Source organism: Protopterus annectens, chromosome 7.part0, assembly GCF_019279795.1.
Source record: "Protopterus annectens isolate FY-2018-M chromosome 7.part0, PAN1.0, whole genome shotgun sequence".
In the NCBI taxonomy this organism is placed as follows: Eukaryota; Metazoa; Chordata; order Ceratodontiformes; family Protopteridae; genus Protopterus; species Protopterus annectens.
In genome coordinates, this window is record NC_056739.1 from 650,688,394 (window position 1) to 650,712,559 (window position 24,166).

Below are 24,166 nucleotides of genomic sequence, written 5' to 3' on the forward strand. Positions count from 1 at the left end.
TGCTTTTTTGAGGGGTGTAGCTACTAAGGATATTTTGGAAGCAGCTACTTGGAGTTCAGTTCATACGTTTACTAAGCATTACCATCTCCCTCTTTTCTCCAAGTCCAGGGCTGGGTTTACCACTGCAGTCTTACAGGGCATGTTAGCAGCCCCTAATGCCTTTTAGTTTGCCAACCTCCCTTTTCCTTTGCTTTGGGATTCTACCCACAGGTTATGACTGCAGCAATGTGAGATGAAGAACATAGTACAGTTTTGTACCTACCATAAATGTAGATGTTCGATGATCCACATTGCTGCAGTCCTATTTTCCCTCCCTCCTTCCCCTCTTTGGTTTGGGGTTGTTGTTGTTGTTGTTGTTATTGTTACTTGGGGATAATTGTTTTTTTTCTCCTTTGGGGCTCTGGCCTTTTCTTTTTAAGGCCTTCTGACATCTGGGGCAAGAAAGACTGAGGATATGGTGTCGGTCATGCGCTTAAGTACTACTACGTACTGACGTCAGCTCCGGGCGCCCATGATCGATGCCAGCCTAACTCTTTGGTATTCGGGCCGACCGAGGACATCGGACTACCCACAGGTTATGACTGCAGCAATGTGGATCCTCAAACATCTACATTTATGGTAGGTACAAAACTGTACTTTTTTGGCTCCCTAAGCTTGCAGACAGCCCTTTCTACTTTGTTGTCTGAGTCGTTGTACGAAATATTTTTGTGCTCTACTATTATCAAAAAACAGTTCCTTAACAGCAATCTTTCAAAACTTGTGCATATTATCAAGGTGTAATCCCTTATTTTCTGCTTAGCATTCTGCAGTTGATCCCCTTCTTGTTCTGTAAGATTCCCCCTAGTCTGCAATACTTTAGCATTTGTTATTACATTTAAATCATTCTTTTTTCAGGAGACTCCATCTTATCTGGTCTCTATGGGACCGGACCTTAGGCTGGATAATCAAAAATGCATACAAAATAGCTTTTATAAGTTATAAATCAGCAAGAATAGCAAGATCTGTGTTGGTATGCATTTTTCTAATGAGTATGAAGTCTTAAACTCAAATGTCTGTCATAATTTAGACCAGTGGATATGGATGTGTTGTTCGAAATGTAAATTCTGTCTAGCTTAGTCCAGTTTTTATATCTTTGGGAATAATATGTAAATTCACATTGAACTCCTGTTACTGAATTCACATCTTCCATGCCAAATATTTTCATAAATTTCTTCAAATCTACCCTCCTTTATTATACTTTCCCTTCTAGGTCCCCTGGACACATCTTCGCTGTTGCAAATCACATTCCAGTCCCCATCTGTAAGTAATACTCCTTCCTGAAAACTGATTATTTCTCTCAGAATTTTCTTGAGCTTCATTATAGCAGTTTTAGGTAGAATATAAATACATTCCAGTGTAATTCTTCTCCCTTGTCAGTATCCCCTTGGCACTACAAATCTGTCATTATTATCCATTTTATCCACTAGTATCACTATTGGTGCTCCTCTTACAATTAATAGAAGTACTCCTCTTTTCCTTTACCCAGGTATTCTACTGAATAACTATCCTGAAAACCTTTCTTTATCAAATTTGTATGTTCATTTCTTTCTAATTGTGTCTCCTGTAACATAGCTACAGTATTTGCAGTCTGCATTTTTAATATAGTTCACTACTCGTTCTTTTTTGTATTTATCTGCGAGACCATTGACATTTAAAGACATTACAGAAAGCATCATTGTATTAAAAAGTTATTCTTCCCGCCTTTTATATATATATACATCTTTTTTATCTAGTTTCAGCTTTGCATTACATGCATACACTGTTTGACAAGTTGAACTTTTACAGTTGTTTCTTGTCGTATCTATTTGAATGCATGTCCCATCTTACAAAACTTTGTTTTATTGAAAGCCCTCAAAAAAATAAAGTACCCCTAATATCCCCCAAAACGTATTAATTTATTACTAACACACAAAACTATGTATACATCTTAATATACTGCAGTTTTACCCTCTTGATAGGAACAAACATCCCAGACTGACAGCCACACTCATAGACTTCAGTTAACCTAAAAGAAAGGTTAAACATGCTAAGACACTTGATGCAGCCTGGCTAATTGGTTTTGTCTTTTCTTTATAGCTCTCCCAGCTGGGAAACCCCCTGAGTGCTTTCAGAAAACATTGTCCTAGCCAGTTTCTTTTTTCATTTTTTTTCTTCAGCCAATCACTCTCTACCAACCTGTTGCCAGTTTCTCTTTATCAGATTGTCTCTATGGAGACACAAGAACCAGGCAGCAAGTTTTTCTTTATCAGATTGTTTCCATGGAAACATGAAGACCAGCTGCACAATTGCAACCCAGCATTTATGTATTTGCTAGAAAAAAGCCTCTTAATATTCGATATTCTTTTTTATTTAATTGCTTACTCTTAAAACTTGTTAGTAAATCAATCTAAGGTCTTTAATCCAGTCATTTCCCCAAGGAAGAATGAGAAAAAGCATATTCATTTTTCATTTGTCATGCTCTTTTAACCAGGCTTTTTTTTCATTGCATTGCATACATTTCTTAAAACTGATCAAGAAGAAAGAGAGAAGGGAGAAAGAAAATAAAAACACAGCAGCACACATTTACAATTCCTATTACACTTAAAAATAACTGAGAAAATTTTATAGGATGCAAAGAAATGCATACACCACAAAAACTGTGCTAGTAAGAAAAAATTCATTACTTGTATAAGTTTCATCTTCCTCTTCACCTCCCAAAGCATTTTTGAACATTAATGACATGAAGTAGGGTATATGATTTATAGTCCCCCCAAGTCCAGCAAAATGCTGAAAAAGTCCAATATTTCCAGTTTTTCGTGTTCTGTCATATTTCACAAATATAATTATTGCATTGTAATCCCACATTGTTACTGGTTTTATTACTGTTCATCTCCATTTCCTAGTTCCTGTCTTTGCTTCATTTCCAACATACTCTTGAATTTTCTCATCAACTCTTGTGCTCCCTTCCTTCACTCCAACATTTTACGATGAAACATTGGAAAAGGTTTCACAGGTACAGTCTCTCTGTGGTCTTTATAACCAGAAGAATAAGAGGCAGAATTTATTTTTGTTTCACTTCACACTTCTTGTTGGACAAACTTTTGTATTTCCTCCTTAGCATGTACTTCATCAAAAAATGATTTTGTCCCACCACGGAAAAATACTTTGAAGACAGCTGGGTACAGCAGTTTGAATCTTGCACCTGTGTCTTGACATTTCCTGACTAGTGGAATAAATTTGATTATCTCCTGCCTGGTGTACAATGAGTAATCATTCTCCACAAACACTCTGCTGTCTCCCACTTTTATAGTACTTTGTCGTTCTGCCACAGTTTTGTCAAACTCAACTCCTCCTGCTGGTAGGATTGCATCTTTACTGTTAAAGGTCTCGGTTGCTTTCTCGTGTCCTGGTTTAGAGCATACACACAATGTGCCCTTTCAGCTAACAACTCCTGCTGTGGAATACCAGTCCAGTTGCTTATTTGTGCTTTCATAAAATTAATGTAGTGTGTTCCTTCCAGCTTCTCTGGTATAGCTGAAAATCTCAGAATTTCCCTATGTGCTCTATCCTCTAATTCTATTACTTTATGATACTCTTCCTGAGCAGTCTCATATTCTGCCAGCCTTTCCTTTATTTTGATCTCTGATTTTTTTTTCAGCTTTATCACCTCATCTGAATATTTCTTTAAAGCTTCTTCCATTTTTTGCAGCCTTTTGTTGTTTGGGTTGATGGACTCCATCAGTGTTTTGTTTATTTTAACCATGTCTGTGCGCAGTTGTATTTTATCTTCTTGTAGGTTACTTGAATTCATGTCTGGAAGTTGCATTGCTTTTTGCTGAAGTGCTGCACTGTTGGTTAATTGTTTTTTATTTACATGTGATGTGTATATAAAGGGAGCATGGAATTGTGTGAATTATACTCTGAAAAGGCTGTATCTGGCCGAGGTGCTAGAGACTATTTTTTATTTTCTATTTAAAGTGTTTTGTCCATAATTTGCTGGCCAATAAATTTTCTTTGGTGGTTTCTGCAGCTGCAGAACTTTCCCCAGTCAGTGTTTCTTCCTCACTTTTTGTCGCTGACTTTTTCCAGGTCCTCTGTATTTCTTTTTCCTGGCATCCAGGCAGTACACTTACTAGCCTGTAGTTTACCCATAAACACAAGTCTACTGGCCTTCTGTGCCGAGTTTCTCTTTTCAGACTGGGAGAGCAAGAATTAAGCTATTACTCAATGTGCAGCTGTCTTGGAACTCCCTTTAGGACTAGTCTTGACGACTGTATGGGTAGAAGCAAATTTACACCAAGGTTATGTGCAGCCGTACTGAGTTTGGGAGGCGAGCACTATTACGTGCTTGAAACTGGTCTGCTTGAAGGGGGTATATGGCTAGGTATCTTATGGGCCAGTCATTGCTTGCCTAGTTTGTTTCTATGTAACCTCTGCTATAAGGGTCTCTGAATTATAAGCCTTCAGTGTGTATTTCACCTATCCTGTTTTTTCGCAAGTATTGTGTCTGTTAAAACAAATCTGCCTTTTATGCCAAAGGTGGTCAGTGAAATGACTCTGAGCCAGTTTATCCATCTGTCAGCATTTGTTTCATTAACCTCCAAAATAAAAGGGAAAGAATGCTGCATTTGTTAGAAGTCCACAGGCAACTAAGATTGTATTTGGGCAAATCTAAAGAAATCAGAAAATCTGATCAGTTTTTCATTTCCTTTGAGGGTAAAAAGCCAGGTTTCTAGATGGATATCATGTGCCATCTCCTTTTGGTTATTCCTTCCATGTAAAAATTATTCTAGGTAAGGTCAAAGTGCATTCTACAAGAGCTGTGGGTTAGTCCAAGGACCTGTTTTAGACATGACCCAGGCCAAAGAGAAGTTCTGAACATAATTTACAGTAAAAGCAATTATTAAAACTTTGAATTGACAGTAAAAGTAAATGTAGAAGGATTACATTCTGTGGCATCAAATTCGAGACAAATACAGAAATACATATAGTTACTGCAGCGGTGTCGAAGAGTACAATTCAAGATAAAACAGGTTTGCAATCTAAAAATATACAGTGATTTATGTTTTGTAGAGAAACAGTTTCAAATCACAAATACAGAAGTAGTCCTACTTTCATCCTCATTGGAGAACAGAAAGTATACAGTAAACTCTCAGTTAACCAGAACTCAAGCAATCAGAACTCTCAAGCAACCAGAAAAAAAAAATTGAAGAAATACAGTACAATCTTCATGTATTGCACTTTCTGAAATCCCCTCCCCCCACAGAAACATACCTTACATTTTTAGAGTTTGAGTTTTAAAAAGGAAGATAGGAATACATTCCCTTTCTTCCCTTCTTCCCAGCCTAAGAACAAGTCAAACCAAACAGATTAGTATAGAGTACAGTATTAGTCGGGTCAATTTTTAATAGCAACTCTCAAGCAACCAGAAACTACAGTTATCTGGCATCTACCAATCCCCATGGGTGCTGGTTAACTGAGAGTTTACTGTAATTTAAGCTCACAGATTGCAAACAGGCTTATTTAAAGGGCAATGTAAGTGAACATAGCAGAAGAGATTGGTAGCACAAAAGATGTAATGTAGATAGAGTGCAGCTGGCAGAGAGCAACGTTGCTAGGTGAGAGCAGTTAACTTCACTGTAAAGGAACTGGAGCAGAGACAATTTTGGTTGTGTGGTGTAATGGCAGAATTAGTAAAAGTATTCACAATGTCTGATAAGTTAGTGAAAGGTATATCTGGTATTTTGACTGCGGTGGTGGTGCTGCGGTAGCGTTGTCGCCTCACAGTAAGACGTTGTCCTGTTCAATTCTCAGCTAGAGCATCTTCTGTGTGGAGACATGTGTGAATGGGCATACCTTTGTTGAAGGTTGTGCGTCAGAGCTGGCAACTCGGCAAGTAAAAATCTACTGCCAATCATTAGCGGACCGGAGTTCCGCTGTGGTGACCCCTAACCAGGAAAAGCCGAAAGACACAACATATCTGGTATTTTACGATACCTACAGTTTTAACTCGAGTTGCAGTAGAGTGTTTTGATGGCTAGATTGGAAGGAAGAACTAACAAAGAAGAGTACAAGGGAAAGGTAAGCTACTGCTGTTTACATGGTTAACTTAGACTTTTCTGTAGTATTTTTGTACTTTGTGTTTAGTGAACTCAGGATTGGTGGTGTTTGGGGGACTGTCGAAGACTTTACATCTCTGAAATTATTCCTGAAAGTGTACATCATTTTGCTTCTACATCATTTGAGAAAATTTTGCTAATTAATAAGGATGATCATTTTTTCAAGTATAGGTTTTTAAAATTAAATCCAATTGAATAATGTTGCCATCTGTGTTGTCCATGAGGTTTTAAGGGGAGGTTTTATTTAGCACAGTGTTACAAAAAGAGAAGGACATAACTATAGTGTAGTAGTTTAAATGTAAAGTAAGATGGTAGAAAGGTAGCTCATTCATTTACAAAGTCAGCACAGTGGATAGCATTATCCTAACAAGCGGTTCCCTTATTTGATTCCCTGCTGGGTGTGCTTTCTGTGTGGAGTCTGCATGTCCTCCTTGTGTTTGCTTGGGTTTCCTCTGGGTGCTCTGATTTCCTTCCACATTCCAAAGAGACTCTGTAGGTGGACTCGACACTCTAAGTTGGCCATAGGTGTGATTGTACATGTGACTGATTGGTATGGATGAATAACAGCTGCAGGGCTGTTCCGCCTGGCTGTGTAAACCTTTGCTGTAACTGTGTGTCAGTGTTGAAGTGACACCCCAATCCCCACATGCAAAAATGGGAAAAGGGGGTTGTATATGGAGGGATGGAGTTGTCGTTCTACAAAATTTGACAGTGTTAACGTCACCTTGGGGGCAAGGGCTGTGAATCTACAAACTTGATTTATGGTGATTAACAAAAGATTTCTGATACAAGAAGAATGAAAGGCAATAAGGTGAGGGCCATACTCCGGCCTATGGATGAACACACCTTTGTCCAGCGTTGACATGGCTTTTAGGACTGACATAGTCAGAGACTGAGTAGAAAGCTTTAAGCTGAAAGAGTGCTTTTTGTCTTTTCATTAATTGTGATGAGAGAAGTTAAGTGGATGGGTCTATGTCTGTTATGGTAATAGTGTTGTTTGACTGAAGTTTTTGTGAGGAACTGAACAACATGACTGCCTCACAAAAAAAAAAAAAAAAAATTCAGTCAAACAACATTATTACCAGATGGCAACATTACTTAAGTCTGATTTCATTTTAAAAGTTTGTGAGGTACTGAATTGCATGATTGCGGGTGGCGCTGTGATTAGTGGTGCCTTACAGCAAGAGGTTTTCTGGTTTGATTCTTGGCTGGGGGCTTTATGTGCAGAGTCTACATGTCCTCCCTGTGTTCGCATGGATTTCCTCCTGCATTCCAAAGACATGCTGCAGATGTATTGGACACACTAAATTGGCCCTAGGTCTGAGTGTATGTGCGAGCGAGTGGTACGGATGAACTACTGCGTCAGGGCTAGCCACCTGGCAGTGCAAACTTTGGCTCTAGGTGATTGTCACTGTTGAAGTGACACCTTGACTCCATGTACAAAAATGGTAAAAGGGATTGAGGATGGATGGATGAATAGCATGACTGTAGATTTAGAAGGGTTTAGCTGCAGCATATTGCAAGTGATATAACTACAAAATTGAAGTGAAGTTGTGTAGTGTTTGTCCCTCTAGCCTGAGAGGCACCTGGTTGAGATTACTGGACATATGATGCCTTTTATGGACAGCAGTATTTGGTGTCAACACATTAGCTCATTTTTACCTACTCCAGATGGACACCATCTCAGTACAGAGTACTGACATTTAATACCTAAGACTGTTAACCAAGTTGCATTGGTGATGGTGACAAAGCCTCGCAGAAGAACAACTGTGAGGCTGTGCTAGGAGATTTACTAGAAATGTCCGTCATATGGGCATTTCCATGGTTGCAATCCCTAGTGTCACCAAAAATTGAGGGAAATCCTTTCTCATGGATGAAAGGGATGCTGTTTCATAAACAAAGCTGGACATTTGCCAGTCCTACCCTTTGAGAAGAACACAGGAGTTTACCCAAATGGCAGAGGTCATGAACATTAAGAGTAGGCTGCAGGCTCAGTCTCTACACTGCCTTTGAGCTTATTGGCTGCCATTATTTTCACGGCATCCTTCTGTCACTTTTGAATGTCAGTATTATAATGGAATATGAATTGTTTGTGGCTTCAAAGCTGCCATGTGCTCACAGACCTTCTAGTCTCTCTAAACCCTGAAATCTTGTACAATCCCCAGTAGTCCGTTGTTTGGTTTTCCCTTTTGTTTTCTATCCCCTTTACCCCATCATGGAGTTTTATGGTTGCTTCATTTGTAGACTAGGGCTCCACATAAACCAGATAGAGTTCGAGCAGCCAAGAGTCCCTGAGGGCCTTTGACAAATATCTGTATCTGGGTCCTGTGCTTAGTCGTAGTCAATTGATGGGATACAAAAAAAGGCTATGAGGCCCAAGGTGATGCATTCTTTACAAGGAGGTTATGGTTATCTGGCAGTGAGCCATAAACAGGGGTATTACTCTCTGAGGCTTACATCCAGAGGGAAATTAATGAGCTTGTAGATGATTTTCGCTTCTCTTCCACTCTTTTCTTGGGAGCTGTGTATTCAGAAGCCATGCCTGTTAAAGGTTTTCTGTAAATAGAATAGTCTAGAAAGTAACCACTTCTTTGCTCGGGGAAAATAGTGTTTTCCTCTTGTACTCATTTTAGCAGGACTATTGAGTAGTAGCAGTGGACAAATTCTCCCTTTCTTTTGTATTGGAGATTGCTGTATGCATTCTTGTTGTTCCTACTGATTTGTAGACTTATTGCAAAGATCAGCAACAAGCATCATCTTCATCGTCCCATTTTTGCCAACGATATGGTTTTCAAGTTCTCAAGTTTCTAGTGTTACATGAACGAAGTTCTTTCACTCCAAGCCAAGGGTGTCCCTTCTTTTGGTACTAAATGTTGGCTGAATCTGAAGGCCTGGCTTCTGGTGTAGAACTCCTGATCCTGCTGGATTTATCAACTAGAGTCTTGGGCATGGTTGAGGCTGCTTGTCAGGTCTGTGCCTCCAAGTATAGAAATTCTCAATATGGGTTGAATTGCGAATCCTGCACTCATTTGTCAGCCTGCATGTGATCTTGTATTGCCTTACGAATGTGTGATTGTTGCATCCTTTATACTACAGTCATGGTACATTTGTCATTTCTATCTGTACTTCAGAGGGAGAATTAGTACTTGGTACCACAGAGTTTCCTTAAAGGAATGTTGTGTCTCACCATAATTTAAAAAAAAAAATCCATCTCTCCATAGGGCTCGAACTCCATGTGAGATAGGTTTTCCTATCGGTTTTTTTTTTTTTTTTTAAAGTTTGTTGGTCATTGGTATTGAAGTTTGCTGATGGCCATCACTGTTAGGTTGGTCAAATCAAGGCCCCGGGCCCTTGTGTATGCAGAATCATATCCGGTGATTTACAAAGGCAGGGAGTCTTTCAAGACAAACCTTCCTTCCAGTGGTTGATTTGAATTGCCCTTGATTCGTTGTGTCCATATCATGGTCATCTTCTTGGAGACCCTGACAGTGAGATAGTGAACAGCTCAGATTCCCTATGAAAATAAGTACACAAGTTTAGGTAGGCAGACCTGTTGATCTCTTGCAGTAGAGTAGGAAAGAGATTGTTATTTCTAAGTGGATTGCCAGCTATATTTGTTTTGCCTTCAAGCTAGCCACCTGTTTCCTGATGCTGTGTACAAAAGCCCACTCTGTTAGGGGAGTGGCTGCCTTCAGTGTTTGCCCCAGTTACAGACATCTTTGCTGTGGCATCTTCATTTCCTCTAAACACATTCAGCAATTATTATTATTACTTAGATTGCTAGTCTGGGAGTTGGGCCTCATTTGGAGAATGAGTATTCCAGGATTCTTCTTTGTCCACTCTGTAGTTGTGATCCTCCCAAACATGGTGCTGTTGGTCACTGCCGTCTGTATAAATTTGTTTTTAATCTTTGTTTCCCTGTGCTTGCTAACCATCTTTTTGATCCCCCAACAGTCCTGCCCATGATCTCCTATTTGGGTGAGATGGACACGTGACTTGGTGGTACAGCAGCCAGACATTAGGAGATTTTGCTGTATTCCATAATGTTCCTGTTCACATCATAAGTGGAGATGCAGGAGTTATTTGGCATGGTGTGGAGAGGTCACTTCATTGAGGGAGTGGTGCCAATCCTTAAGCAGCCCTCTATGCCCCAAACCTTGTTGAATAGATGGTTGCCTTTAGGTCTTCAGTCTCTAACTTGGATTGGTTGATGGGAGGTGTTTCTCTTAAAGATGGCCCTCACTGCCCTCCCCCCTTAGGACAATGCAGACAGCCCATGTCTCCATTTCTGCCCTTCAGTGACCAGCTTTTCCAGGTACCATGTACTGTATTAGTCTGCCTCTTTCAGTGCATATTTTCTTTTATTACACTGTTTTGCATATTCTGGCAAGAACTAATTTTAAAGCATTTTTAGTGCAATATGTTTGTCAGTAACACAAGATTCACACAGTAATGTATAAATGTTTTAATGGTTGTCAGGTAGCCTGGTTTAGTGGACACAATGCAGTTTTGAAGAGTGATCCATTCCTTATAGTCTTTTTACATGAGTTGATCAGAATTTTTCAATGTGGAAGTGGATGGGTGGGGGGACCAAAATTCAGATTAGCAGAATATAATTCATTCATGGTTCCCTGTCCGAAGTACATCATCCTTAATATTTAGTCCCACAGCTCTAAAAAAATATGTTCAGATTCACTGAACCATCTTCAAATTGTTCCTGCAATGGGGAGATGGCTTTACTCCTGTATACTGTTTGATGTCAAAGTCTATGCCCCCCAATCCTGCTACTTGTATATAACAAGTCCAAGACTACTATATCTTGGAAAGTGGCATTACTCTGGGATAGTGCAACCTTGGATTGGTTTGCATTTACAATTTTGTGTTCCAAGAGTCTGTTCTGCAGATCTGTTTCAAAGACTGTAGTTTGGTTCTTGAAATATTGACAGACACCCTTCTTTCAGAGCTCATTGTTTAAAGACAGATAGGTAAAGCACTTTTAACATTTGTAGCACTTATTCAGTAGTTTATATAGAATTTGTAGAAATAGCCTGTGAGAAATTACTGCATGTGCTCTAGAAGCTTTTTGGCGAAGCTGTCTTTTCTGCATCTGTTTGACTAGTAAATCAGTATAAGCAGTGCTGCCAGCTTATAACCACTACACTTTGAGTCACTCATCTCTGCTCTGCAGGTCAGATTTGCTAAAGAAAGTTTTTTGTTGAACTGTACAAATATGTTTTCTCTCTTGATTTACATTGTAGTTCTGCTTTAACTTTGCAGAAAGAAGCCGATGGGAAGGAGAAGACTGTATTTGACATTCCAATCTTTACAGAAGAGTTTCTTAACCACAGTAAAGGTATCTCATAACACGTTTTCTATTTTTCTGTATCATTTTATTTTAGAGGCATGTTGTTTATCTTTGTCCACAGTCATTTAGCATAGTGTCTCTGCAGTAAGAGACACATTTATAGACTTTTATTTGTCGACTATTGAGTACTGCAGCAGACAGAACTTTTGGGTTAACCTTGGGTCAGTTTTGGAGTTTAGTGTAGTACCTGGGAATCCCTTGCATGATCCATTGTCCATCTCCTAGCATCAAACCAGTAGCGTTCATTTTACAGTACATAATCAGACATCTGATCATGTCTAGTCTTGTTTGTTGATGTCTGTCAAACCCATCTCTAGTTTCTCAAGAAGTACACTTATTTTTAACTAAAACATTTCCTCTGTTTGACTTCTGAATTTAAAGTTATTTGCTGATATTTCTATGTACATTGTGGTATTTGATGAGTATTTTTTTTTCTGCTTGCCCTTCATTATCATTATTTTTTGTCCATTTTCTAATAAAAAAGTAAGCTTTGTTAAGTTTTTATTAAGCTATGGCTCATAAATAAATAGCTTCTCCAGTTTTGCCTTTACTATAAGGTAAGGCATGATTCACCCCATAGACTTTAATGGGGCATCTTCTGTGGATGCAACAGTCTCTTGCTACTTTTCCTATGCTAATGTCACAGAGGTTAAACTTACCTGCTTTCTTCATTGATGTCAGTGCAAGGAAACTGCTTATTTTAAAATATTTTTTTTTATGTTAAGGAGATTACAGAAAAAATATCTGTGTTGTGGGAAAGTACTGTTTGGCAATTTATGCACTGTATGTTGTGGTGTTGAGCTAAATTTTTTGTATGTCAGCAATCACTTTAAAATTATGTATTTGAAGTAGTTGTCTTCATTTGATCTTCAACCTGTGGGTTCCCGGATCCATATCTGATTCGACTTGCATATCCAGCATCTGATCCAAGCTCAAAGCTCTTTCCCTTACAAATAATGCTTCTGTCTCCTTCCTCCCTTCAGATCTTGTTTGCCACCTGTATGCCTGCATCGTTATCCGAGCTCACTGCATAAAAAGTTTGTGGTAAGTGTTGTTTTTGGGTGTAAATCTTCTTTTTTCTCTCTCTACTTTTCTTCTCTACTTTTTACCTCCCGTTTGGGTTTCCATCGGTAAAAAAAGAAAAGAAAACTCTCTCTCTCTTTTTTTCCTTTTTCTTGTGTGCATGGTCTGTGTGATAGTGAGTGTGCTGGGCCTGAGGTTGGGATATGTCTGACACTCCCAAACTCGGCTTTAGAAAGTGTACAGAGTGTGGCCATAACCTGTACCCAGTCGACGGCCACACTCTGTGCGTAGTGTGTCTCAGGACAGTCCATCTCCAGATCCTCTTGTTCCATCTGTGCTGAGTTTAATCCCCGGGCACTTAAGGACAGGAGGGACAAACTAATTCTTAAGGTCTTCTTCCCTCTTCGGGGAATCAAGTCCCTGTGTCCCCCGGCTTCCGCTCCTGCCTCCTCCCCAGCGTCTGGGACTCAAACTCCCGCCAAGAGGCCTGGGAATGGGGACAAAACTTCTAGAAAGGATAGGCCAAGGAAGCAATCCCCGGATTGCTTGGCTCCTGCCAGCCCCCCACCTAAAATTAGATCGTGTCTGAGACCAGAGTCAACCCCGGCTCCACTCTCCTCTGTTTTCCCCAGAGACAGAGGAGCCTCGGATCTAGTCGCCAGCTCAGGCTTCTTGTCACCGCCCATCCAGGCCGATGTCGGTTGCCTCTTCCTCCTGCTCCACCCGGAGCCTTAGCGAAGCGGGGATGGATAGGATGATGCAGAAGTTCATCCGCACCCAGATACAAATGGGAGTCTTGCCTGCCCCCCCCCTCCCTCTGGCGCAGGGAGCACGCAGCCCTTTTTCACCCAGATTACTCCATCTCTTATATGGCCTTTGGTTTCGGACCCCTTGGATCTGAGGACTCTGGGTGTTGAGGGGCGAGCGCCGATGGTACCTTGTACCTCTACACTGGCTATGATCTTCAGCAGGTCAGATCTGACTGGCTTAAATCTGACAAGCTCTCGAAGCTGTAGCCTTGGCATTGGATCTGAGGGGTTGGTGTCTACTCCGAGTGTGTCAGAGCGCAGCCTTCCTCTTGGTATCTCGGTGCCTGGAGGCTCAGCTACGACTCCCCTGTCGGGTCAGAGGGTGACTGCTCCTATTGTTCTTTCTCAGAATGTGCATTCCCCTTCGGCTTTCAATGTGGTGGAGTGGGTGCTGTCTTTCCTTGAGACCCTTGACGATCTTGTCCTCTGACTCCGTCCGGACTCCCTGTGTTTCTGATATGATTCCGGCCATCCTGCTATCTCAGGGGCAGCCTGCTACCATGTTGCCTCAGGAAGTTTCCACTTCGGAGCATCAAGACGTTGATGAGTCCTCCCCAGAGATCCCCACTGAGGAGATCCCTTGCAAATGTATGTGCAAAAGGAGGCACTTAGAATTCCTGCCAGAGTCTCTCACTGATGATACCAATTTGGAGGAAGGGGAAGGTTCCCCCTGGTCACCCCCCGGTGGAACCCCTTCGCCAGCGGGGGGGGGGGTGGTCTGCCCAAGAACCGACCTTGGATGAATCAGTGTTCCTTGAGGCATTTGCTGCATGACCCTCTACATCTTGGTTGTCCTCTCCCACAGAACCTTTAGTGGATCTCATTACATCTCGGGTGTGGAAGGAACCAGACACGGTGGAGCCCATTCCAAACGTTTGGAAAAGGTCTTGAGCCCCCCCTCAGGTTGTATTGGAAAAAGGGATCTCCCGTTGCTGCCCGATGGACCATTTTGGGAAGCTGATGTTGCCTTCCTTTATGCAAGTCTCAACAGTCGTGGAGATTTGATGGTGTCAACCCCCCCCCTGTAATTTTCAGGCTGTTATACATACATAGCCTATCACTGATACTGACCCAACTTGCTGTATAAAGCGCCTCTACTGTATATTAGCTTCTACTCTGAATACTCTAGCTGGTACATTCCCTGTTTCTTGGTCTCAGCTAGTCAAGTTATTAGATTGCTTTACCCCCAAAATAAAAAATATACCCAAAATAAAAGCTAAAATCCTGCTGTCCCTGTGTAAAAGAGATTTTTTTTCATACATGTATTTACCTTGAATTCGGAGTAGCCCTGCTCACCACCTTACATCCATTCCCACCCACCCCATGTAATTAGAATTGTACTGAACCACACTCACTATCCACCCCAAACAGAGCAAAGTTTTTTTTCAGCGAATAAGCATCTCTTATATCAATAAGTTCTAATTGCTTAACCATGCTTCCTTTCCATTCAGGTTTCACACTTACTCTGTTTAATCCAATTTATAAGTTTTATAGCTGTTATTCTCACTCATTTCTTTCTCATTCTCCATGCAATTCTGTCTGCCTCCTATCTTGAAACCATAAACTACTTCCCACCCAATAACCCCCCACCCCTCAATACCAACTATCACTTCTACATTTTTCTCTCTGTACTATTACTGGCCCTGCTACTTTTTTTATTCACTTGCTGCATACTTTACCTTCCATAAATAAGTTTCTCCCTTATATCTTAAGTACCTCAGAATGTTGGTTGCATTCAGCTGTCTTTAACTTTCTTACAGTTTTATTTGGCAGATAGCTTAAGTGGCAGTTAGACTATCTCTTGCATGTTCATTTATATTCACTTATTGCCTCTTTTTTAATTTATTTTGGGTTTCTAATACCATGATGGGAATGGACCCCATTCCTAAGTCGAAGTACGATTAAAGTTCATGAAATTAGTATTGTTTCACTCTTTGACAATAGCCAAAAGTTCTCTTTGGAGCACCAGCAATGTGCCCAGTAATGACTCCTCCTGCAATTCGGTGTTACATAAATTGGCAACCTATCTAAATACGATTGTAAAGTCTTTTTTATAAGACTAGTTGCTCCTGCTACTGCTGGAACTGTCTGGGTATCTTTCTTCCACATGGTTCTCGTTTCTGCCTGCACATATAGGTATTTTATGACTTTCTGTCTCTCTCTACGCAAGACACTGTAGTCACTGAGACTGGCGATTTCAATGATCAATGCTACTTTTGTCTTCTTTTCTTGGACCACTATATCCAGTTTTCCAGCATCTGTCTTTTGAACTGTTGGTATTGGGTGATCCCATGTGATATAAACTTCATCATTTTCTGTGATTCTTTGTGGCTCTTGTTTCCAGTGTTTTTCAGCCACTTTGATACCATAATATTTGCACAATCTCCAGTGCAACAGTCTCGCCACATTATTATGCCTTTCAGTATACAGTCCCTCTGCCATTAGTGCGTTGCAACCAAGCGACAAGGTGTGTCACTGTTTCCAATTCAGTTTTACAAAACCTACTTATGTCTGTTTCTCCTAGATGTTCAATGGACTTTGTAAACCAGCGTGTACGTAGCCCACTATCTTGGGCTGCCAATATTAACCTTTCATTTCTTGATGTGAATTCACCTCTCCTTAATCAGTCCTGTGTTCGTTCTTGATCAACATGAGGCTCTTCCAGAAGTTTTCTATACTTGCAGCTATATTTATGTTTTTCCCACATTTCTTGCCTTATATTCTTTCTTTTGTTTTTTAGCACATTCAGTTGCTGCCTGATTTTTATCTACTTCTGGCATAATTTCCATTCCTGCCTGACATCTGTATGCTTCTGCTAAATTAAGTAGAGATGTCATCTTAGATTTATTCTCCTCATGTTTTGAAACTTTCACTACATTGGATCCTGTGAGGTCAGCAGATATGTGTAGAGTCCCATGATTGTCGATCTATACATGTAATCAATTTCAAGGAGACCCATCCCTCCATCGGAGCGGGGAATATATAATCTTGGTATACACTGATTTTTATAAATCATTTGGTAAGCATGAAGCATCCTTCTTGTTTTAATATCCAAACTGTCCAACACTTTTTGGGGCTAGTCAATCACTCCAAAACTATAAGTTAGGACAGGAAGAGCAAAATGATTTATGGTTTGGATCTTGTTCCTAGATGTCAGTGCTGTTTTCAGGATCAATTTAAGTCTTCAAAAGTATTCCTTACTGAGCTTTATTTGCATTTGTTCATGTTTTATTGGCGACCTTTCATCAATTCCCAAGTATTTATAGACTTCCTCTTGCTCAAGTTCTTTTATATCACATTCTTGCCTCAAACATATGTTTTCCTGGTGCTGCAGTTTTCCTTTTTTAAAGGTTGCTTTTGCACATTTATCAAGACCAAAGACATTCCAATGTCATCTGAAAAAGTTGTGACAATCTGCAGCTGTGCTTTCAGTTCCTTATCTGATGAGCTGTACAGTTTTAAATCATCAGTAAAGAGAAGATGAGAAATCATTAGACTTTTGTTGTTTTCTAGAAGACAAATTGTAGCCATGGCCTAAGCTGTTAAGTAAACAGCTTAATGGATTAATGGCAAGGCAGAATAGCAACGGTGACAGAGAGTCACCCTCGAATATCCCCCTTTAAATTTTTATCCCTGGGATAATAATCTGTCCTTTATCATGGATTAATTGCAAAGTGGTCTGCCACTGTTTCATGGTTACTGTAATGTAGTCATCAGTGTAGGATGTATCTGATACATTTTTAAGCACTCTTTTATCCATGAATGTGGAATACTATCAAATGCTTTTTTGTAGTCAATCCATGCCGTACTTAGATTCTTCCCCTTCTTACAGTTCTCCACTATAACAACAAATGATCCTTTTTTCTATATGACTGTCTTTTATTGCCCTTTTGTTCTACTGCCATAATTGAGTTTTCTTCTAAATGACTGTAAACTCTGTCAGCGTCAATTCCCGTGTATAGTTTGTGCATAGTTGGAAGACAAGTTATTGGTCTGTAATTTTTAGAGTAGTTTGCAGGTTCACTCTTAAGTAAGAGCATTGTTTTTCCTGTTGTTAACCAGTGCGATGTGTGTTCGGGCTGAATTCCTGTTAGTCTGCTGGTTTCTGCCACTACAGATAAGTGCCCCATAGTTTTTTTTTTTTTTTTTTTTGATTTTCTTATCTTTGTTTTGCCTTATTCTGGTTGTTAGGTTTAATGTCATCCAGAAAGGGGAAATGCCAGTGCTGGAGACAGATTCCCCCATAAAGATGGTCATGAGCAGTGCTTGTTCTGTTTAAGTGCTTTCCATGACCATACATCTTGTGAGATCTATCAAGCTTTTGTCCCTAAGATGTTGCGAAGTCTGCATTCTTAAACTATTGGCTAAGGATACAATGGAAAGATCTTCCTGGCCAGAGGGTCAGCCATCTGTGAAAAAAAAAGCCAAGAAAGCTTGGTCTGAGTCTTCAGCTGCACTACCTCCAACGGATGTCTTCCTTGAAGCTGGTGAAAGCCTGGAGGATTGTCCAGTTTCTTTCTCTGATTCCTCTGTCGCAACTGCTTCATAGGTCGGCATGGATCCGACTCCTTGCATGTCCATGGAGATTTTGCAGACATCCACTTTGGATGTACAGGGGGAACTGCAGCTGGTTATTACCGAAGGGCCTAGGGGAGTTCCTCAAATATTAGTGAGGGGAGAGGTGCCGAATACCATTATTGAGCATCGTCAAGGGTCCCGTCCCACTTAAAAAGAAGCAAAAAATTAAACAGATTTTGCCTGCTCTGAAAAATCCACAGAGTGAATGCAAAATTTCACTCAAGGACTGTTCAGTGCTCTTAAGCCTCCACAGGGAGTTTCTGCTCTTGCTTCCCCTGGTCTTCTACCCATCTTAAAGAGACCCAGGCAGCAGGATTCTTCTAAGGGGGAGGATGCTGATTCTGATGAAGAGGCCCTTACATATTCCTCCCAGATTCCTTCACCACTTGACTGTGGTTCTCAGTAAGAAGAGTCCTCTCTCTCCCCTTTTGAGGAGATTTCTTTTGGTGATAACATTTCCAGAAGGATGGAATTTTTCAAATGGGACTGTGCTCAGGTGTCTGATGTTCAGAAGAGGTACTATGAGCTTCTGAAGATGGAGTCTCCTAGGCCCTCTACTGTTCCTCCTGTTCTTGCTGCTTTGCAGGATACTTTTTCCACTGCTTCTCAGGCTCCTGATTCCAACCCCCTGCTCACAAAAAACAGATTAGTTTTATAAAGTGCCTGATGACTGCAAGTTTCTAAGTGTCCTTCTGCTGATCCCTCTGTGGTGTCAGTTGCTATTGATAAACCCTCCAAATTATTGCCTTCCACTAAGTTGCTTCCTTCCGATAAGGATAGCAGAACCATGGAGAGGCTGGGTAAGAAAGTGTATACTTCTGCTACCCTGGTCTTTAGAGCTGTTAACTATCAGAAACACATGATTAGGTATGTTGGCTCTTCTCTCACAAGCCTGTCGGCCTGTTTCAGATCTCTCTAATTCTGAGGTAAAGGCCTCTGCTCTTGCCTTGCTCGGGATGCCTTCCCAAGTAGCTTTCCATTCTATTAAATGCAGATGTTCTTCGTGTTTCACTGTTGCAGTCATTACATTTGGGTAATCTGCTGGCAGGTTACCCTCAGTCGGCCTGATTAACAAAGTCTTGGGTCCTACGTCGGTTGCTGTCCCTTCTTCCATGACGTCAGGTCATCAGAGGTATAAAACATGCAGCCAATGCTATTACATCAGTCTTTCTTGCCGCGCGGTGCCCGAAGCAGAAGCAGTTCACAAGTGCTGGTCGGCCGACTCCTGAAATTTTCATTTTCGAGTTTCAGAACCAAAGTCTTCAACTTAAAGCTAAGTACCCCATTGGGTAAACTTTTCTTGCTCCTTACTGATGTCAGTTGTTGTTGTGTCTTTCAGCTTTTCCCGGTTAGGGGTCGCCACAGCGGAACTCCGGTCCGCTAATGATTGGCAGTACATTTTTACGTGCCGAGTTGCCGGCCCTGACGCACAACCTTCAACGAAGGTATGCCCATTCACGCATGTCTCCACACACAAGACGCTCTAGCTGAGAATTGAACAAGACAATGTCTTACTGTGAGGCGACAATGCTACCGCAGCACCACCACCACAGTTGTCCTTACTGATGTCAGTAAAAGTTAATAATTGCATTACTTGTGGGAAGCAAATACCTCATAAAGATTTTCATTCATACTGTATTCCTTGCCTAGGCCCTGACCAAAACTTACCTTGCTGTCGGTTTTGTGCTTTATTTAATCGGCGCACTATCCATCGTCAGTATATTTTTGCCTCTAAATATTTAGATTCTCAGTTTAATTATCCAGAAATGTCATCGGTTAGCCATCCATTTACCGGGATTCCGAAAAAACGCAAAGATAAAGACCGAGACAGGCCGCCGAGGTCCAAAACTGCCGATGACGTTTCTCCTAGGCCAGTCGCCAGTTTGCCAGTACTCAGGCACTTTCGCAGCCCCTGATACCCGCTACTTCTGATTCGCAGGCCTCTACTGAAACCTATTCGGAGTCCAGTATGCCGCGAGATACTTCAACTATGGCACCCGCGGATGTCTCTACCTTGGATGGGTCCGAAGCCGCTGTGCAGGCAACAGCTTCTGAGGGTGTATTCAGGCCTACAGACTTGCATATTAAATCGACACCTCCTTCATTACTAAGGCCAAAATCTCGATCCATGTCTAAAAAACTGACGCCCAGGCCACATGCTCAGGCCCCTATACCTAAAAAAACAAATGATAAAAATGGCTGAAGATCTAATAACTCTAATCAGGGGTAGTCAACCCCCCCCCCTCTAAGAAGCCTAGGGCTGAGCTTGATTATGAATCTTCTGATCAGGATTCTGTTTCTTCTGACTCTTCTGATGACCTGGATTTGTCCATACCTACTTATGAGGATTCTGATGCAGAGGATTCCATTCTCTCTTCTTCCCCTCCTGAGGATTTTTCTTTTGGGGAAACTTTACATACTTTAAGGGAGCATTTCCACTGGGAAAGCCAGGAATTTTCTGATTCAAAAAAGAGGCTTAGGGATTTCCTTCTATCTCAGCATAGACCTTTGGCTATACCTCCTGTACTAGACATTGTTGATGTGTTCTCGGAATCCAGTTTGGCCCCTGATTCCCTGCCTCCTGCTCCTAGTAAACCTGACAGATACTACAGGGTTCCTGAGACACACAAGTTCCTTTTCAAAAATCCTGTTGCTGAGCCGAGACTATTTCTCAGGGTCCCAAGGGCATTAAGGCTTCTACTGCTAAAAATCCTACCCCTTCTGATAGAGACTCCAGGGCGCTGGATAGATGGGGTAAAAAGGTTTGTACTTCTGCAACCCTGGCAATCAGAGCTTTAAACTGCCAATTTCATATGTTAAAATATCAACAGCATATTATTGGACTGCTTAAACAGAAAATGATGTTGATTCCAGACTGTGTGGAAAATAACGATTTACAGGACTTAATGCATTCTGCTGAACAAGATGGAAAACATACTTTGCAATGTGGTTTTGATTCTTTAGAGGTCTCTTGCAGGGCTGCTGTTACTGGGTCTGTGCTTAGAAGACATGCTTGGTTTAAGGAGCAATCTTTGCCTGATCATGTTAAAGCTAAATTGTTGGATGCTCCTTTAAATCAGGACTGCCTGTTTGGCAACAAGGCTGAAGAAGTTCTTAAAAAGATGGAAGATAAAGCTAAATCTATGCAAACTGTTAAGATTTTTTACAAGTGCAACCTCCTAGATTTAGTAAGCACTGGCCTATTAAGAATTGGTCCTTTCCAGTCCCTTCCAGGTCTTCTCAAGCCAAACCCAGACACAGCAAAAACCCCAGGTTTCAGTCCCAGGGACTCTCAGAACCAAGCAGTGTGTGTGTGTGTGTGTGTGTGTGGGGGGGGGGGGGGAGTCCACTTCCAAATCTGGAAATAATGAGAAACTCCCCTATGGTAAACAGTCTCAGTGACTTCCTTTTAAAATTCCCAAGCACTTATCTTTTGACTGCCCCTTTGGGGGGGAAAGATTGCTCTTCATGCAAAGAACTGGGAACTCATAACCCAGGACAAATTGGTTTTAAATATAGTGTCCCAGGGATACATATTTCATTTCCACACTTTGCTAACACCAAATGGGTGGCCAGACCTGCCCCCAAATCAGTGGGCAGAGGCTCAAAAACAAATACTTTCCCTCTTAAGCATGTGGGCTATTCAACTTGTACCAGAAGAGGAAAAGGGACAAGGTTTCTACTCCAGACTTTTTCTGGTACCCAGAAAAGACAAATCATGGTGTCCAATCCTGGACCTGTCTACTGTAAACACCTTTCTGGAGATTCCAAAATTCAAGATGCTGACTCTTCACCAATTACTTCCTATGCTAGGCAAAGACGCCTGGTTGGCAACACTTGTTTTAAAAGAAGCATACCTGTACATCCCAATCAGGGAATCTTGCAGACGATACCTACGCTTCAAAGCAGGCTACACGCATCATCAGTTCTCTGCACTGCCCTTTGGCTTGTGTACTGCGCCCAGGGTATACACAAAGTGCCTGGCTCCAGTTATTGCATTTTGCAGGTAAATAAAGTTGTTTAAAAGATTTTTTCATACATGTATTTACCTTGAATTGAGCCCTGCTCACCACCTTACATCCATTCCCACCACCCATGTAATTAGAATTGTATGAACCCGCTCACTATCCACAAACAGAGGCAAGGATTTTTCAGCGAATAAGCATCTCTTATATCAATAAGTTCTAATTGTAACCATGCTTCCTTTCCATTCAGGTTTCACACTTATATGTTTAATCAATTTATAAGTTTTATAGCTGTTATTCTCCTCATTTCTTTCCTCATTCTCCATGCAATTCTGTCTGCCTCCTATCTGCAACCATAGCTACTTCCCACCCAATAACCCCCACCCTCAATACCAACTATCACTTCTACATTTTCTCTCTGTACTATTACAGGCCCTGCTACTTTTTTTTTTTATTCACTTGCTGCATACTTTACCTTCCATAAATAAGTTTCTCCCTTATATCTTAAGTACCTCAGAATGTTGGTTGCATTCAGCTGTCTTTAACTTTCTTACAGTTTTATTTGGCAGATGGCAAGTGGCAGTTGAACTATCTCTTGCATGTTGTTGCTCTTCACTTATTGCCTCTTTTTTAATTTCTTTTGGGTTTCCTAATACCACTTGATGGGAATGGACCCCATTCCACAAAGTCAATCTGATTAAAGTTCATGAAATTAGTATTGTTTCATCTTTGACAATAGCCAAAGTTCTCTTTGGAGCACCATAGTATTAGCAATATTGTTTCCTCACCTGCAATTGATTGTTACATAGATTGGCAACTATCTAATCTGATTGTAAAGTCTTTTTTTATAAGACTAGTTGCTCCTGCTACTGCTGGAACTGTCTGGAGTATCTTTCTTCCCACATGGTTCTCGTTCTGCCTGCATATAGGTATTTTATGACTTTCTGTCTCTCATGAACATACAGTCACTGAGACCAGCGATTTCAATGATCAATGCTACTTGTGTCTTCTTTCTTGGACCACTATATCCAGTTTTCCAGCATCTGTCTTTGCAGACTGTTGGTATTGGGTGATCATGTGATATAAACTTCATCATTTTTCTGTGATTCTTTGTGGCTCTTGTTTCAGTGTTTTCAGCCCACTTTGATACCATAATATTTGCACAATCTCAGTGTAACAGTCTGCGCCACATTATTATGCTTTCAGTATGCAGTCCCTCTGCCATTAGTGCGTTACCAACCAAAGAACGGGTATTGTCATGTTTCAATTCAGTTTTCTTATGTCTGTTTTCTCTAGATGTTCAATGGACTTTTAATAAACCAAGCGTGTCGTAGCCACTATCTTGGGCTCAATGATGTCTTCATTTCTTGATGTGAATTGCACTTAATTAATCAGTCCTGTGTTCATTCTTGATCAACAGGAGGCTCTTCAGAGTTTCTATACTTGCAAGCTATATTTATGTTTTCCCACATTTCTTGCCTTATATTCTTTCTTTTGTTTTTAGCACATTTAAGTTGCTGCCTGAGGAAGTTACTTTTATCTCGCTTCTGGCATAATTTCCATTCCTGCCTGACATCTGTATTTCACTAACTTCCAAATTAGAGATATGTCTTAAGATTTATTCTCCTCATGTTTTGGAAACTTTCACTACATTATGGATGCAGGGTCATGAATAAGTCCCCACTGATTGTCGATCTATACGTGCCAATCAATTTCAAGAGACCCATCCCTCACATCCAGACCCGGGGAATATATAATGTATTCCCTTGATTTTATAAATCGCGGTAAGCATAGAAGCATGTATATCCCATTATCCCGTACTTTTGGGAACAGTCAATCACTCCAGGCTATAGTCGATAAATGATTTATGGTTTGGATCTTGTTCCTAGATGTCAGTGCTGTTTTCAGGATCAATTTAAGTCTTCAAAAGAAATGGCATTTCCTTACTTTGAAACTTTATTTGCATTTGCATTTCCATGTTTTATTTGTGACCTTTTCATCAATTCCCAGAGAGTATTTATAGACTTCCTCTTGCTCAAGGATTCTTTTTTATATCTTGCATTCTTGCCTCAAACATATGGCTTTCCTGGTGCTGCAGTTTTTTCCTTTTTTTTTTTTAAAGGTTGCTTTTGCACATTTATCAAGACCAAAAGACATTCCAATAATCATCTGAAAAGTTGTGACAATCTGCGGCTGTGCTTTCAGTTTCCTTATCTGATGGGCTGACATACAGTTTTAAATCATCAGTAAAGAGATGAGAAATCATTAGACTTTGTTGTTTCTAGAAGA

At 40.7% G+C, this 24,166-nt stretch overlaps 1 protein-coding gene across 3 annotated transcripts in view; it reads left to right on the forward strand.

Annotated features, from left to right (window-relative positions):
- Window positions 1-24,166, forward strand: part of HMG20A (high mobility group 20A) — a 1,114,809-nt gene that overhangs the window by 621,992 nt on the left and 468,651 nt on the right. For all 3 annotated transcript variants that reach the window (XM_044077218.1, XM_044077217.1, XM_044077219.1), the window contains exon 7: window positions 11,415-11,490. In XM_044077218.1, the coding sequence (XP_043933153.1) occupies window positions 11,415-11,490 (76 nt within the window). The remainder of the gene's footprint in view (window positions 1-11,414; window positions 11,491-24,166) is intronic.